This window comes from Oncorhynchus mykiss, chromosome 11 (assembly GCF_057628025.1).
Source record: "Oncorhynchus mykiss isolate SJ-2025 chromosome 11, ASM5762802v1, whole genome shotgun sequence".
Classification (NCBI taxonomy): Eukaryota; Metazoa; Chordata; class Actinopteri; order Salmoniformes; family Salmonidae; genus Oncorhynchus; species Oncorhynchus mykiss.
In genome coordinates, this window is record NC_143032.1 from 58,765,944 (window position 1) to 58,780,711 (window position 14,768).

General features: G+C 44.6%; 1 protein-coding gene across 4 annotated transcripts in view; it reads right to left on the minus strand.

Moving 5' to 3' along the window:
- The window catches only part of adgra2 (adhesion G protein-coupled receptor A2), a 55,151-nt gene that overhangs the window by 19,701 nt on the left and 20,682 nt on the right, over positions 1-14,768 (minus strand). For all 4 annotated transcript variants that reach the window (XM_090190636.1, XM_036935864.2, XM_036935863.2 and 1 more), the window contains 2 exons: positions 13,485-13,556; positions 2,332-2,403 (listed from right to left, as the gene is read on the minus strand). In XM_090190636.1, coding sequence (XP_090046762.1) covers positions 2,332-2,403; positions 13,485-13,556 — 144 coding nt within the window. The remainder of the gene's footprint in view (positions 1-2,331; positions 2,404-13,484; positions 13,557-14,768) is intronic.

Here is a 14,768-nt window from a genome sequence, read left to right on the forward strand (position 1 = left end):
AGGGTTACAGCATGAAATATCCTTCATATATATTTTTATGAAATTTTTCTGTGTCCATATGTATATGTTGTCAAACTGATGGCAGTTGTGAAAAAAGTCAATAGTTGGAAGAGTTAAAGAGTTAAATGGAAATAATGCCATTGCACGTTAGGTACTTTTTTCATTAATTAGGCTATTTTCTATTAAACCATATGGTCTATCTACTAGAAACTCATGGACAATATGGACACAGATAGAGTACCAGTCAAAAGTTTGGACAAACCTGCTCATTCAAGGGGTTTTCTTTATTTGTACTATTTTCTACATGGTAGAATAATAGTGAAGACATCAAAACTATGAAATAACAAATATGGAATCATGTAGTAACCAATAAAGTGTTAAACAAATCAAAATATATTTTATATTTGAGATTCTCCAAAGTAGCCACCCGTGTGTCCTTGATGACAACGTTGCACACTTGGCATTCTCTCAATCAGCTTCATGAGGTAGTCACCTCTGAATGCATTTCAATGAACAGGTGTGCCTTGTTAAAATTTAATTTGTGTGCATTTCTGGGGGGTATACAAAAGTTTGCCCTATTTGGTAAAAAAACAAGTCCATATTATGGCAAAACAGCTCAAATAAGCAAAGAGAAATGACAGACCGGTGGAAATCTGTCCTTTGGTCTAATGAGTCCAAACTTGAGATTTTTGGTTCCAACAGTGAGACGCAGAGTAGGTGAATGGTTGATCTCTGCATGTGTAGTTCCCACTGTGAAGTATGGAGGAGGAGGTGTGATGGTGTGGGGGTGCTTTGCTAGTGACACTTTCAGTGATTTATTTAGAATTCAAGGCACACTTAACCAGCACGGCTACCACATCATTCTGCAGCGATACGTCATCCCATCTGGTTTGCGCTTTCTACAGGACAATGACCAAAAACACACTCTCCAGGCTGCATCAGATGACATGGCCTCCACAATCACCCAACCTCAACCCAATTGAGATGGTTTGGGATGATTTGGACCGCAGAGTGAAGGAAAAGTAGCCAACAAGTGCTCAGCATATGTGGGAATTCCTTCAAGACTGTTGGAAAAGCATTCCTCATGAAGCTGGTTGAGAGTGTGCAAAGCTGTCATCAAGGCAAAGGGTGGCTACTTTGAAGAATCTCAAATATAAAATGTATTTTTTTAACACTTTATTGGTTACTACATTATTCCATATTTCATAGTTTTGACATCTTCACTTTATTCTACAATGTAGCAAATAGTAAAAATAAAGAAAAACCCTTGAATGAGTAGGTGTGTCCAAACTTTGGACTGGTACTGTATAAAAAATGTATACTATATATTAATATTTTTTTAAATAAATATCCAAAATTACTTAAGATTCCGGTAACTTTGGTAAATTACCGATACATTTGCAACCCTAATCTTGACACTCTGCATGTTGTTTTTGTGATCTCATTGGGAACAACTGGCTTCTCCAGCACATTGTATTTGTTTAGAATAACAAAGTCTTATCCAAAGTGGCTTTCTTGGCCAGTAAGCACATCTTTCACAATTCCCATTCATACAACTAGCCAGCATGTAACACAGCAGGATAAGGAATTGAAATTTTGCAATACTCTCGTGACCTGTGAATGTTCCTTATCGATATAGACCATAGAACTTCCACTAAAGCCATATCACCAAAGAAGGAGCAAATGCACTCTGCAACCCCTGCATGCTGTGTCTGCATGGTATAAGGACAGTGTCAGAGTGAGCCTTCTTCCACTGTCCCCCTGACACAACCCAGCAGAGAGCTGTCGAGAGTGTGTCTTTATCTCTCCCTGTTTGTTTTGAAAAGCCCCAGACCTTGCAGGGAAAACACAAGCAGTACAGGGAGGGGAAAAGAGTCACGCAGCGCAGGGCAGAGGACCGGAGCCGACTGTCCAAACACACAATGAGTGAGCTACAAGCGGCCGCAAACTGCTTCCCTGTCACATCCAATGACGTGTGAGGAGCCTCTGCGTGGCCCTGAGGTTTCCCATGGCGGCAGAGCAGGGCACCAGGCATGTCATCCCAGGCCCCACTGAGATCAGCACAGACCAGCACATACACTTAGCCCAGCCATCCACAACACATTTCTGAGCCAGCCAGGTTTTTATGATGGATGCTAAAACTGAGAATATATATTTTTACATATAGTTTTATGTGTCAGAAAAAGTTATGACTGTGTGCTGGTTTTGAAAACACTCAATACTGTGACATGCAGGGAGACTGGCAACTAAACCAACTCTTTATATACGTAATATGACTGTTTACAGTGCACAAGATGTAATGAAAACAGAGCTGATTCTGTATGCACTTACAGCTTCCGAAGTTCATATAAACTTTGGAAGGCTCCAGGCATGATGGTGCTGATGAGGTTGCTCCTGAGGTCCCTGGGGAGAGAGAGAGAGAAAGAGAAATTAAAATAACATAAGACATTAGACTGCATGTCAATGAGGAGACCTACGGCCTTGCACATAGCTAGTTGAAACATTGGCCCATAACATCTCCAAACTAAGGCTTGAGGGCAATCACCAGGGATTCATTAAAATGTGTTAATATCTGAGTAAATACAGTATGAACAGTGAATAGCTGGATACAATATTCAGCCAGGATCAGCAATACAGAGGTTTCTTTAAAATGACTGGGAGTGGATACATATGCCCGAAATATGGCCCCACCAGCGGGACACAGCAGGATATTTCTGTATTTGGATGGTTTGGAAATCTTACCCCAACAGCCACCTGGACTTGGGTCTCGCAAGGATGCCAATAGTTGACCAAAGAAAATATCGCAGGAATCCAAGAGGAGTGCTACTCTTTCAGTACTCTTTTGAAAATGACTCTTCCCAAGATAAAGTTACTCTGGCTATTGCCAAACCATAAATATGAATTTCTACCTTTGAAGATCTAATTTCATACTACCCATTACATTTCACCCCACCTTCTTGCCCTGCCATGCCCAGCCATGCCCATGTGTTAAACAACTCAACCACATACCCTTCTCCATTCACAGTCAGACCTGCCGGAGAATTAACCTCTGAAACTCAGGGAAGCTCTTTGGCCAGGTGGGAATAGCAAGGTTGGAAGAGGTCATCAGACAAAGGGTTGTAGGCAGGACAAGGCTGATGTGTGAAGGCAATGTGTTCCTTGTTCCTACAGCATGAAAAACGCCTGCTCCCAAAGGAACAGTCACAGAGAAGGATTTCCTTACAGAAGCTCCCAGACATCAACACCAACGTTTAGGGAGGAAGCAGTCCCCCCCCCCCATTCCAATCCTTCCCAGCATGCCATTGTGGTAGCCAGAACCTTCAGGGACTTTCTGCTCCACTGTCCCACAATGCATTATCTCAGATCTATTTTCCTAACCACATCGCATCACACACCATTTAAAATGTAAGCCCCCCAAACATCTCCTCGCCCAGTCTTGTCCTCCGTCCAAGAGATGAGCTATTTTTATCAATTCAGGACAGATTCATTCTGAGAATAGTTTCCAGTAAATACGAGAGAGAGAGAGAGAAAGAGAGAGAGAGAGAGAGAGAGAGAGAGAGAGAGAGAGAGAGAGAGGGAGAGAGCGAGAGAGAGAGAAGTATGGCTACAATACCTTGACATAGAGGCAGGGCTTTTATTGGTCAAGATCTGTTTTGGGCAGGACTATCCGGGGCCATCATCACTCATATCAGAATGACAGTATATACAGTAACATGATGATAGAGCTGCTCCGGTGTAGTATTGTCCTGGCTGAGACTGGGTGGACAGATGTGTCTATCTGAAAGCAGTAAGACAGACCCACTGACAGAACACTTCGCAACAACTTCACAGCTTTTTACAGAGGTGAAAGTTTACCCTGACCAGAGTGCTAACAAAACTGCACTACCTTGCCATATCTGTTTGGTATGTGCTTCAATGCTGACCTGCAAACCATAGTCTTCACACATTTATGAAGAGAGAGAGAGGGAGAGAGGGCAAGAAATCCCTTGCATTAACAAAATGTCTGTGTGAGAGTGCAAATTACAATGTGTTTGTCTGTTTATGTGTGTGTGTGTGTGTGTGTGTGTGTGTGTGTGTGTTTGTGTGTGTGTGTGTGTGTGTGTGTGTGTGTATGAGAGAGAGTCAGAAGTCGCGTTGGAGCTGTAGCCCAGGGAGGGGAGAACAATGCTACTGTTTCCAGCCTGGCGTGTCCCGGGGCTCGTTAGCACCGTGATGAAAGGCGGGGCACTGCCCACCACTTCCTCCCTCATGGTGACTACTGAGTCTCAGACACACACTTACTGTACCGCACACACACACAATCTCCACAGGAGGGTGCTGAGTGGAGGACGGCTCATAATAACGGATTGAATGGTGCGAATGGAAAGGCATCAAACACATGAAAACGATGTGTTTGATATATTTGATACCATTCCACTTATTTCGCTACAGACATTACCCCAAGCGCGTCCTCCCCAATTAAGATCCCCCCCAACCTCCTGTGACATAGACATAGCCTACACTTTTCCCCGTAGACACACACACATACTTACATTGTGTCATAGAGATACACCAAGAACCACAGAATATACCCAGCAAACCAAAATTGGTTCTGTGAAAGTTCCCAGAACATTCGTTAGGTCGTGGCAAATGTTCTCATAACACAAAAACTGTCCAGTCGTGCGGATGTCTGGGATGTATGATTGAATGCTGGCTTGGGTTAAAAGACCTGGCTTGGGAACCGAACATTGCAGTTTCAAACCCCACATTTTCAGCTTGTCAACATATGACGTGTAAAAAAGATGGTTGTGTCTGTATGATTAAATGCTGTTCAAATGTCCTATGAATGAAATTAAAATACCATGTGTTCCATATCACCTTGCAATACAGTCCTCAAATGTGAATTGCTATTTTTATCTGGATAGAAACACAATGGGGATTTATTACAATATCCTTTAAAGAGCAAAACATTTGCATGCTGAGAAGGTTGTGGGAATATTAGGTCAAACTTAAATATCAAATGTTCTAAATGTTCTTGAAGTGATCTGAGGACCTCCAAGAGAAGATAAATGTATATAGCGTGAACATCAATGGAATATTATGTTAAACCTAAAACAAATATGCTATGAACGTCATAAAAATAGACTTATTTGGAAATTGTGGAACACCGTGCAAGAATATTATTGTGACATCTCAGACAACTCCCATAACTTAATGAAATGTTCTGGGAGCCTTTAAAGAAGTCAGAAAGGCTGTTCTGTCAACATTCTAGCAACATGAAAGGAATGTTTTCTGCACCCTGATACAAACATTATCTGAATGTCAGCACAACTGGACAGTTTTAGTGTTTTGGGAACCTATATCATGTCATAACTCCACAATGTTCCCAAAAACCCCCCCAAAAATCTGGGTACCTTTAAAGAATAGACTAAATGTGTTCTGGGATCATTCTTCTAACAAGTTAATGTTTTTAGACAGTTTTTGTGTTTTGAGAACCTTTGCTGCAACCTAATGTATGTTCTGGGAATTTTCCAGAACCAATTTTGGTTTGCTGGGAAAACATTACTTACTTGTTACATTACCTGGAAACCTAATTAGAACTTTTGGGGAATGTTCTGTGTGGTTGTTACAGATGTTGTGCACCACATTTAAGGTGAATGTTAGGAGAACATTCCAAAGATATTTTATGTTAAAAACATTTGTGTTTTTAGGATGTTTTCATTTGAATGTTAGATACAACCCTTATAAATGGGAATCTTAGCTAATGTTCTGGGAATGTTCCCGGTTTGCTGGGTATACACATACTGGCGTGTACTATGGTACTGTGCTAGAGACACACACTCTCTCTACCACAGAGACACACTGACACTCTGGTCTTCTTAAGCCCCCTGCACATGTTCCTTCACAGGAGGTGAACCTGATGCCCAATGTGTCAACAGCAGTCTTCAGATAGTAAATCAAGTCCCATGTGCACCCATACATCTATACTCTCAACAATCTGCCCTTTCATACACAGCCTTAGAAGGGGCAGAGCAGTGTGTGCTTTAGGCCTATGAGTATCAACAGTCGGGCACTCCAATACACTCTCTTATCACTGAGCTGGAGAATGTGGAGGAGAGCACCAGAGTCAACAGAGTCATGCAGACCCATGCAGGCCCAGCAGGCCACACACCCAGGCAATGACTTCCTTCTGCCCTCTAAGGCAGCACCCTCCCAGACATCGACTTCACAGCTCACTGGCCCTCACACTGATGACAGCAGCTGTCACCAGCAAAGAGGAGCAGCATAAACAATGTCTGAAGAAGTGTAAAATGCAAATGCTCAATGTATTTCACCTTGAAACATACTAGCATGGAATTGCAGTCGTAGGTCTTCTGTGGATCTGGAATGTGATGTTGGGTATGTTCTTATCATTGGGGTCCCAATAACAACACAAGAAATGTTGAAGTGTACTTTTCCCTCCCTAATACCACTCTTATCCACCATCTCCCACTTTCACTTATCATCCCTTATAGATGTAGAACAAACATACTTGAAATAAATATGAAATCAAACTTCTGACTTACGGCAGTAGTAATACCATGGCCAGAGCAAAAACAGGTCAAGCTCTCCTGTGTGCCTGTGACTATAGGACATGGAGGCGAAAGACTGATAACCTGACAATCTGCATCAAAATGTCAACAACAAAAATGTTGAAAGGAAAAATAACTGATTCCCAAATGGATTTGTAACCAACATCCCTTTAAGCCCAGTGCTTTATCCCCTACACCACATGTGGCCCATATGATTGGGCTTTGACAGCATCCAACCCACAGCCAGTCTAAAAAGAGCCATTGTGTTCTTCAACTGGACCTAACACCAGAGGCTGCCATTAAAGACTGTATTTTTTTTCTTCAAGTCTTCTCCCAATCAATGGGGCTGATCCTGTGCTGCTCTGAAGAGTCCTTCCTGTCTGGGACGGGACCGGACGTGCTCGCAGGGCAGCAAGAGGGTCATAATTAAGACGACTGCTGTATAGCGCTCCAGGCTGTAGAGTGTTCCATTATCAGGCCCACTGTGGCAGGGGATGGAGTGTTCCATTATCAGGCCCACTGTTGCAGGGGATGGAGTGTTCCATTATCAGGCCCACTGTGGCAGGGGATGGAGTGTTCCATTATCAGGCCCACTGTGGCAGGGGATGGAGTGTTCCATTATCAGGCCCACTGTGGCAGGGGATGGAGTGTTCCATTATCAGGCCCACTGTGGCAAGGGATGGAGTGCTCCATTATCAGGCCCACTGTGGCAAGGGATGGAGTGCTCCATTATCAGGCCCACTGTGGCAGGGGATGGAGTGCTCCAGTGACATTGTTCAGGCCATAGCCCTGGTGAGCAATGGGAGAATGACTGAAGCCACGGAACAGCCATTCATTATCACTCAGACTGGAATTCACTCAATTGGGGATAAGGTTTTTATAAGTAAAGAGAAAAGGTATTTCATTTCCCATTTTCTATACTGTACCTATCTGCAGATGCACAACCAGGTCACACTATCAACCTTCCGAGCTATGAAACAAGTGTTTGTTTGGGTGTTCATAATGAGACAGAGAAAGAAAGAGGGACTTAAATGTTAACTGGCACCTTGGTCCCGACAGAGGTCAGTGGAGATCATTTTTGTGCCGCGTGTCATTTCCTGTCTCGTTGGTGTCTCCAGCACAGAGGCCCTTGCTCGTTTTTTTTTTTTTTTTTTACAGTTTCCTATTTCTCTTTTTTTTTACTAGCTGCTTTTCCCCTGTAGGGAGGGGCAGGTGGGGATGGGGGGTGGCCCTGTGTAATGGTCCCCCCCCCCCCCGCTCCTCAACACACTTGCTCACAATGGGGGCTCTGTAACACAGCCCCCAAACCTACTCCTGCCTTCCCCCAAAACAGGAAACCACGATCTGCCGAGCTCTTGTTTTTCTACTAATTTCCTGCTTTCCTGCCCCTTCCACAGATTATTTTCTTTATTTTCTTTGTCTGGTTCCCCTCAGATTAGATCCCTAATCAACATTAGCTCGTGTGCATATGGAAACCAGTTGCTTTAGCCATGTCGGTTTGTCCTACAGTCCAGAGTTGCAGTTCTACCCCACTGCATGCAGCCTTTTCTGTCATAGCAACAATGACCTGCTAATAACAAATAATAAACAAGCCCCATCATTACCCTTGAAAACACAATCAAAAGAGACTACTGGCACATACATACAACCCTCAGTTGGAAATACCATAAAAAAAAACATCCAGGTAATTTAAAATCATGCTGTAAATAATGTTTCACCTGAAGGTACATACGGTTACATCTGATGTTGGGTGCAACTAAAAAGGAGCCTGTTCTAACACTGGGTAATATCAACCCTGCCATGTCACAGAGCTTTAGAGTTAACTGTCCTGAAGGAATCTGGCCACAGCTCTGGCCAGGACTGGCATTAATTTAAGCTGTGGTACAAACTGCACGCTAGTTGGGGAAAGGATGTACTGAAATAGCCATGTATACTTTTATTTGAAGTGTAACATTTCCTAGGTTGATTATAGGTTTCCACAGTCTGCTGCTAGGGGTACTGGAGATTATTCTGCCAAGGAAAACTCTGTGGATTTACTGACTCCAACTCTGGGTTCTGGAAGGAACAGGGCTAGATGACAAAAGGGAGGCAATACCCACTTTGGCTCTACTCTTGATTTCCATTAGTATGCATGAGGTCCTGTTAGCAACACTGTTATACACAACTTCACCCACGAAATTGGGTGAATTGACCACAATTCACTTTATGCCAACAGTATAGACAGTATAGTATAGAGGTCATTCATTTATAATGCACGGGGTGATTTATTTTTTGTATTTCTTGTTGGCTACTTTTCCCTGTTTGTATATGAACAACTGTCCACCTGTGTAGGACTATCATAACAGTGTGGAGATATTAGTCCTGAAAACCAGCCAGCTCTTATATTCTACAGTTTTCAGCAGTAAATGAATAGAAGGGTTCTAATAAAACAGGCAGTGAAAATATGAAAATGTAGTAAATCCATAACATTATTCAAAAACAAAAGCAGAAATAGGCCACCTCCTCCACCGCTCTGCCAATGAGCTTGCAGACAGTAGTCCGGAAATACTTCATTCAGAGTTAGGAGTGGGCCAACTCTACCATAGGGAACGAACTGGTAAACAATGTCGTTCATACAAAATATCAATGAAAAGGAGCACAATCACAGGCGATGTGAGAAAATGCATCCAGTGGGCGGACTACAGCGAGTAGAGGAGTACTGAGAGAAAGAGAGGGGGGGTGGAACCGTCCGGTAGAGCGACAGAGAGGACTGGGAGAGGGGGAGATGCAAAGAGGAAAGCAGAAAAGGAGTGAGAACGGAAGTGGGGGGGGGGGGGGAAACCTCAAGAACTTATGAAGGAAAAAGTCATTGAAATCATATCAAATTTGCTGCATGTGCGTTTAAGAACCACTGGCATATGAAGAATTCTGTTTAGTAATGAGCTTAGGAGAGGACTTGCTCGCCGTTTCAATAAACCCCTAGAGCCACGATTGAGTTAAGCTTACAATACAAACACTCCCCGTTCCTTCAGTTTATCTTCCAGACACATCTGGAGTCTATCAACTCCAACAGTACCCCCCTCTTTTTGTTTCCACTCTCTAGCACGCTTAACCCCTTCCTCACTCGACCTTCTCATGTCACGCGCATGTCATTAAGTGGCTGTTGCCTCACAGGGGCCATTCAAAAGCGTATGCAGGAAAAGGTACAACACAAACGCTCATTTGTTTGGTTAGTGAGAAATGAGACTCCTGTGTCCAGCCATCTCTGCTCCAGTCAGGAGTTCAGGTTGTTTTTTGTGAGGATGGCTGAAATCAGAGCATTCCTGCAGCCTGGATCTGGGCTCTGCTCTGCTGTGCCCAGAGGGTCTAGACAGCAGGGCTCCTAGCCACAGCCACCTCTGGATTTACAGGGCAAAGCAGTGCCCACCTCTGCACTACTCCCACTCATCAAGGTATAATTTGCTTAGCCTCTGTGGAAATAATGTTAATCTCCCCCACCAAAGAAAACAACAAGACTTTATATAAGGGAAACTGCTGGTGCACTCACTCTCTTTAACCAACAGCCTTCATACCATCTTTAGCCATTTCGTCTCCACTTCCCCTGCGTTGGATGGTAAAGTTGTTTAACTTGGCCTAGTTCCTAACCCTGACTTCTCAGAATGGCAGAGACGATTTCAAGGTCTGCTTCAGCAGGGCTCAAGCACAGCTTGAGAGGCTCCTGCCTCTACTTTATATAACTGATGTTATCAGGAAAAATATGAATGAATAGGACACAGTATTTCAGAGACACAGTAGATTTATTTCAATCATATCAAGGACATTAACCCTCTGCTATACTGTCTCCCTCTCCACATCTACAAATTCCCATGCCCTTCTTGACTTATGATGACCAGTAGTTTCAATGCAAACATCCCCTCATTCTTAGCCTTCTATATAAATCACGAACAAGTGTGTATTTCCTGTTCTTAGCTGAAGTGGCTTCAACTAGGCAGGAAGTGAGGGTAAAAAGAGATAAAACAGCACACTGCAAACCAAACATTTCTTACAGACAAACCATGGTTAGAATAACTATGAATGGCTGTTATTGGCTATGAAGGAAATGTATAGGTCAGGAAGGATCACGTCCAACAGTGACTTTTGAAAAGGCTGTGAACTGGCTTCATCCTGCTTGGCAGACCCAATCCCATGCAGCTAACTTAGCTCTTCCTTTCCTGTCCACCACAGTGCTCCTGCTCCTTCACCTATCCACTCTCTACCTCTCCACTTTACCTCTCCCCTCTGTTCTCCCTCTCCCTTTGTGCTCCATCTCTCCCTGTAGGGTGAGCAGGCTGGTAATGAGGGCCCCTTGTGCCCTGGCTGTCCTGTGTCCCATGGTGCAGTGGGGGCCTGTTGGACACGAGCCAGACCCCCTCTCTGCTCATTATTCTCATTACTTCGCCTCAAATCAGTGCAGGACAGGCTGCTGGGATCTGTCCACAACTCATAAAGGTCCCTGCTCGTTAGTGGACCCGCCTCGTTAGGGCCTGCGTCAGCTCCCATCAGAGAGGGTGTGCTGTGAGGAGGTGGGGGTACAAGGAAAGGTGTGTGAGATTGTATGTGTGTGTGTGTGTGTGTGCGTGTGCGTGTGCGTGTGTGTGTGTGTGTGTACAATAGAAAGCTGTGTCGTACACTAGAACGCGGAAGTATGCAGTAGATACAACTGTAGATATTGGGATACAAACCTTTCAAAAAGAACTACAGCACAACACACAGATATCCTGTAAAAGGGACAAACAAACAATGCTAAATTGCTCTCTGCACTTGGGTGGCTTGGCAAGTTGGAAGTTTATGAAGGCAATAGCAGCTTTGAGGATGTTTGGCCTTAGGAAAGACCTGCTCTGCTCTAAATGGAGGAGGGGTTCCTGCCCTGTAGCTGTGCTTTCATACTCATAACAGCACAGCTCTGATTATACTCAGCTCTGCCTCTGCTTGGACTTCTGTTTCAAACATGGCTGAGTAGGCTGAGAGGGACAGCAGGTCTGTTTAGACATCGACTTCTGGAAATTATGCATGGGGGATTTCGGGATGCCCATAATAGGACACACACACAGGAGGTAGACAGACACTGAAGTTGAGACTGAGATACACTGAAATCTGGGTGCATTTGACTGTCTGGTTGCCCTCCTGAATTTAGGAAAGGACTGCTGTGGTGTTATTCCCTAGTGTGTGTTACCCGGCCCTCGTGGGCTGGCCTCTGATTACACCGCTGACCACATACAGTATATGAGTATCTGCTAGCCACTGGACCAAATGACAAGCACATGTAGACAACAGGCTGGAAATAATGAGCAGACCTGAATGGTGACCAAGATAGAGACAAAGGAGGAGTGAAACGAGCCTTGTGTGATTTACATCATGTCATCTTTTACGGCAGACGCCCACAGCTCCTGCTGAGTGTGTGTGTCTGGTTGTGTGTGCACCCTTACAGAAAAACCACATACATTTGACATGTTTTCATGTGATAACGTGACAACATGTCACTCACTACACATGTGAAACATGAAAATACATGTGAAAACATGTGATGACATGAAGTGTTCAAAAAAAAAATGTTTTTCCACATGTGAAAATTGTACAATTTTCATTAATGGTGTGTGTGTGTTTGTTCTTGGTTCTGTGTCTCTCTCACTGGGTCATAGTTGTACTGTAGCCCTGCAGGCCTGCTCAGTCCCTTACCCCCTGCTAGTTTTACCACTGTCCCAGGTACAAGGGCCTGTTAATGGGCAAGCTCAGGTTACTCACCCCACTAGCCCAGGGCAGTCAGGGGGGTCCCAGGGGGGTCTTTTCTGCACTTGCAAAAACAAGCAATATCATCTCATTTTACATCAAACAAACAGTTCTGCTCAAGCCTCTAGTTTGCCAAAGCCCCATACCACTAATCAAATCTCAGCTAAAGGGTCTATCAACACAGGTCATAAAGGTGACGAAGCTTGAAATGGGTGAGGATCTAACTTGGATTTCTCCTCTGGGTAATAGAGAGCCTAAGAAGAAGGTAAGAACACGGTCACAGGTTTTCTTGCCTGGCGTAGCTCACACGGCAGACAATAACAGAGGGTCTAGCAGTTTCTGCAAATGTAGCTCTTTTTTCCAGACCTGGCATGTCTGGTTTGAGATCCAGTAGGTAGGTACTAACAAGCTAACAACTGCAGCGAATTACCATATTTGTCTTTCTTTCAACATTTTGGAAAAGCTTGTTAACTTCATGTGTGGCAGCTCACTGACATGTGGAACTAATATTGCTTAAGCACCTCCTCCCCCCGACCCTCCCCCAAAACTGCTGCCTCCTAGACATGCACAGTTGTTGGCCCCATTTCATACATACTGTACACTACAACACTGTATACTCTCATTTTGTTGACGCAATGTAAAACTCCCTTCATCAGTGTCACTCAGCCTTTATATTTGTGTTCTTATGTTGACAACAGCAGGGACATTTTTGTGCCACTGATGAAGATCAAATCCTCAGAGGGCTCAACTGTCATCTAAACTGTAAGGATCGATAATAAACAGCCAGTGAACTAGCTAGGCACTGAGACCCTACCTCCATAGCATAAACCAGCCAGCCAGCCAGCTGCCTGCCTCAGTCTGAGCAGCAGGCAGTGCAGGCAGCGCCAACAGCCTGCTCCTCCCATGGATCCCCTTATCTTGTCCTGTAGAGCAGGGCTTCCCTGATAATGACGGATGGTGGTGTAATTATGCAATCTTTTCACATAAATAACCACTCTCAGTATTTCATCTTCGCTGCTGAAGCCAGCCCACTGGATAGCCGAGCTGCGAGATGCATAGATCTCCCTGACCCCCTGTCTCTGTGGGGCTATATGAGCTCCAAGCACACAGCAGCTAACCTGTTGTCTTTACTTATGAGTGAGACCCCAGGACAGAATCAGATGATGTGAAAATGACAAGCGTACTCACAGTTTCTCCAAGGCGTTTAGTCCAAGAAAGGATCCATTTCTCAGAACCCTGATCCGATTGTTGCTCAAAATTCTGTAAAGAAAAATGAAAAACCAAGATATCAGTAGTTGTGCTTCATCAAAAATATTGCACAAACACACACATCCAACTCATACAGTAGCCTACGAGATCTATTTGTCAGACCCCTAATTAGGATATGAAAGGAGTGCAAAAGCAGAGAAATAGATGACCAACAACTCAATTGCCCAGAGAATGGGTTTCAGGTAAAAGTAGGATTCCTCTAAGAGGGTCAGAATCTTTATGAGAGGATAAGCAAATTGCATGTTGATTTCCCGAGCAGCAGTCGCACACATGATTACCCTGGCCAGAGACATTACACTAAGCTGTTTCCAATTAATCCTAAAGACTAAATAGGAAATTGAGATTGGGGGGTGGGAGTGGGCGGTAGTTAGCTGTAATCATGATAATCATCCTGGATACATTTTTACATCAGAAGCCAACAGTGTCCACATCAAAGGAAAGTCTGCGATCGACAAGACAATTACTCTTCTCCCTATTGGCAAATCATTTGGCTTATAGGGCCCTTATCAGAAAAGAGGCTGAGGCGCTTTCTAGGACCAGCATGCACTGATCAGAGCAGGCGATCCACTTTGGCTCAGAGGGCATCATGGGAAACAGTATTTAAAGTAAATCAGGCATGCCAGCCCATAGGGACCCAGTGCAGTCTAAGTCAGCTCAGACTGACAGAGAGGCTATCTTTACATTCCACACCACTACAGAATCCCGCCAGCTCTAACCCTCTGGTTGGCTGTGTGTCATGGGTCCTGTCAGGTTGGCTGTGTGTCATGGGTCCTGTCAGGTTGGCTGTGTGTCATCGGTCCTGTCAGGTCGGCTGGGTGACGTGGGTCCTGTCAGGTCGACTGTGTGTCATGGTCCCTGTCAGGTTGGCTGTGTGTCATGGGTCATGTCAGGTTGGCTGTGTGTCATGGGTCCTGTCAGGTTGGCTGTGTGTCATGGGTCCTGTCAGGTTGGCTGTGTGTCATGGGTCCTGTCAGGTTGGCTGTGTGTCATGGGTCCTGTCAGACTGGCTGTGTGTCATGGGTCCTGTCAGGTTGGCTGTGTGTCATGGGTCCTGTCAGGTTGGCTGTGTGTCATGGTCCCTGTCAGGTTGGCTGTGTGTCATGGGTCCTGTCAGGTTGGCTGTGTGTCATGGTCCCTGTCAGGTTGGCTGTGTGTCATGGTCCCTGTCAGGTTGGCTGTGTGTCATGGGTCCTGTCAGGTTGG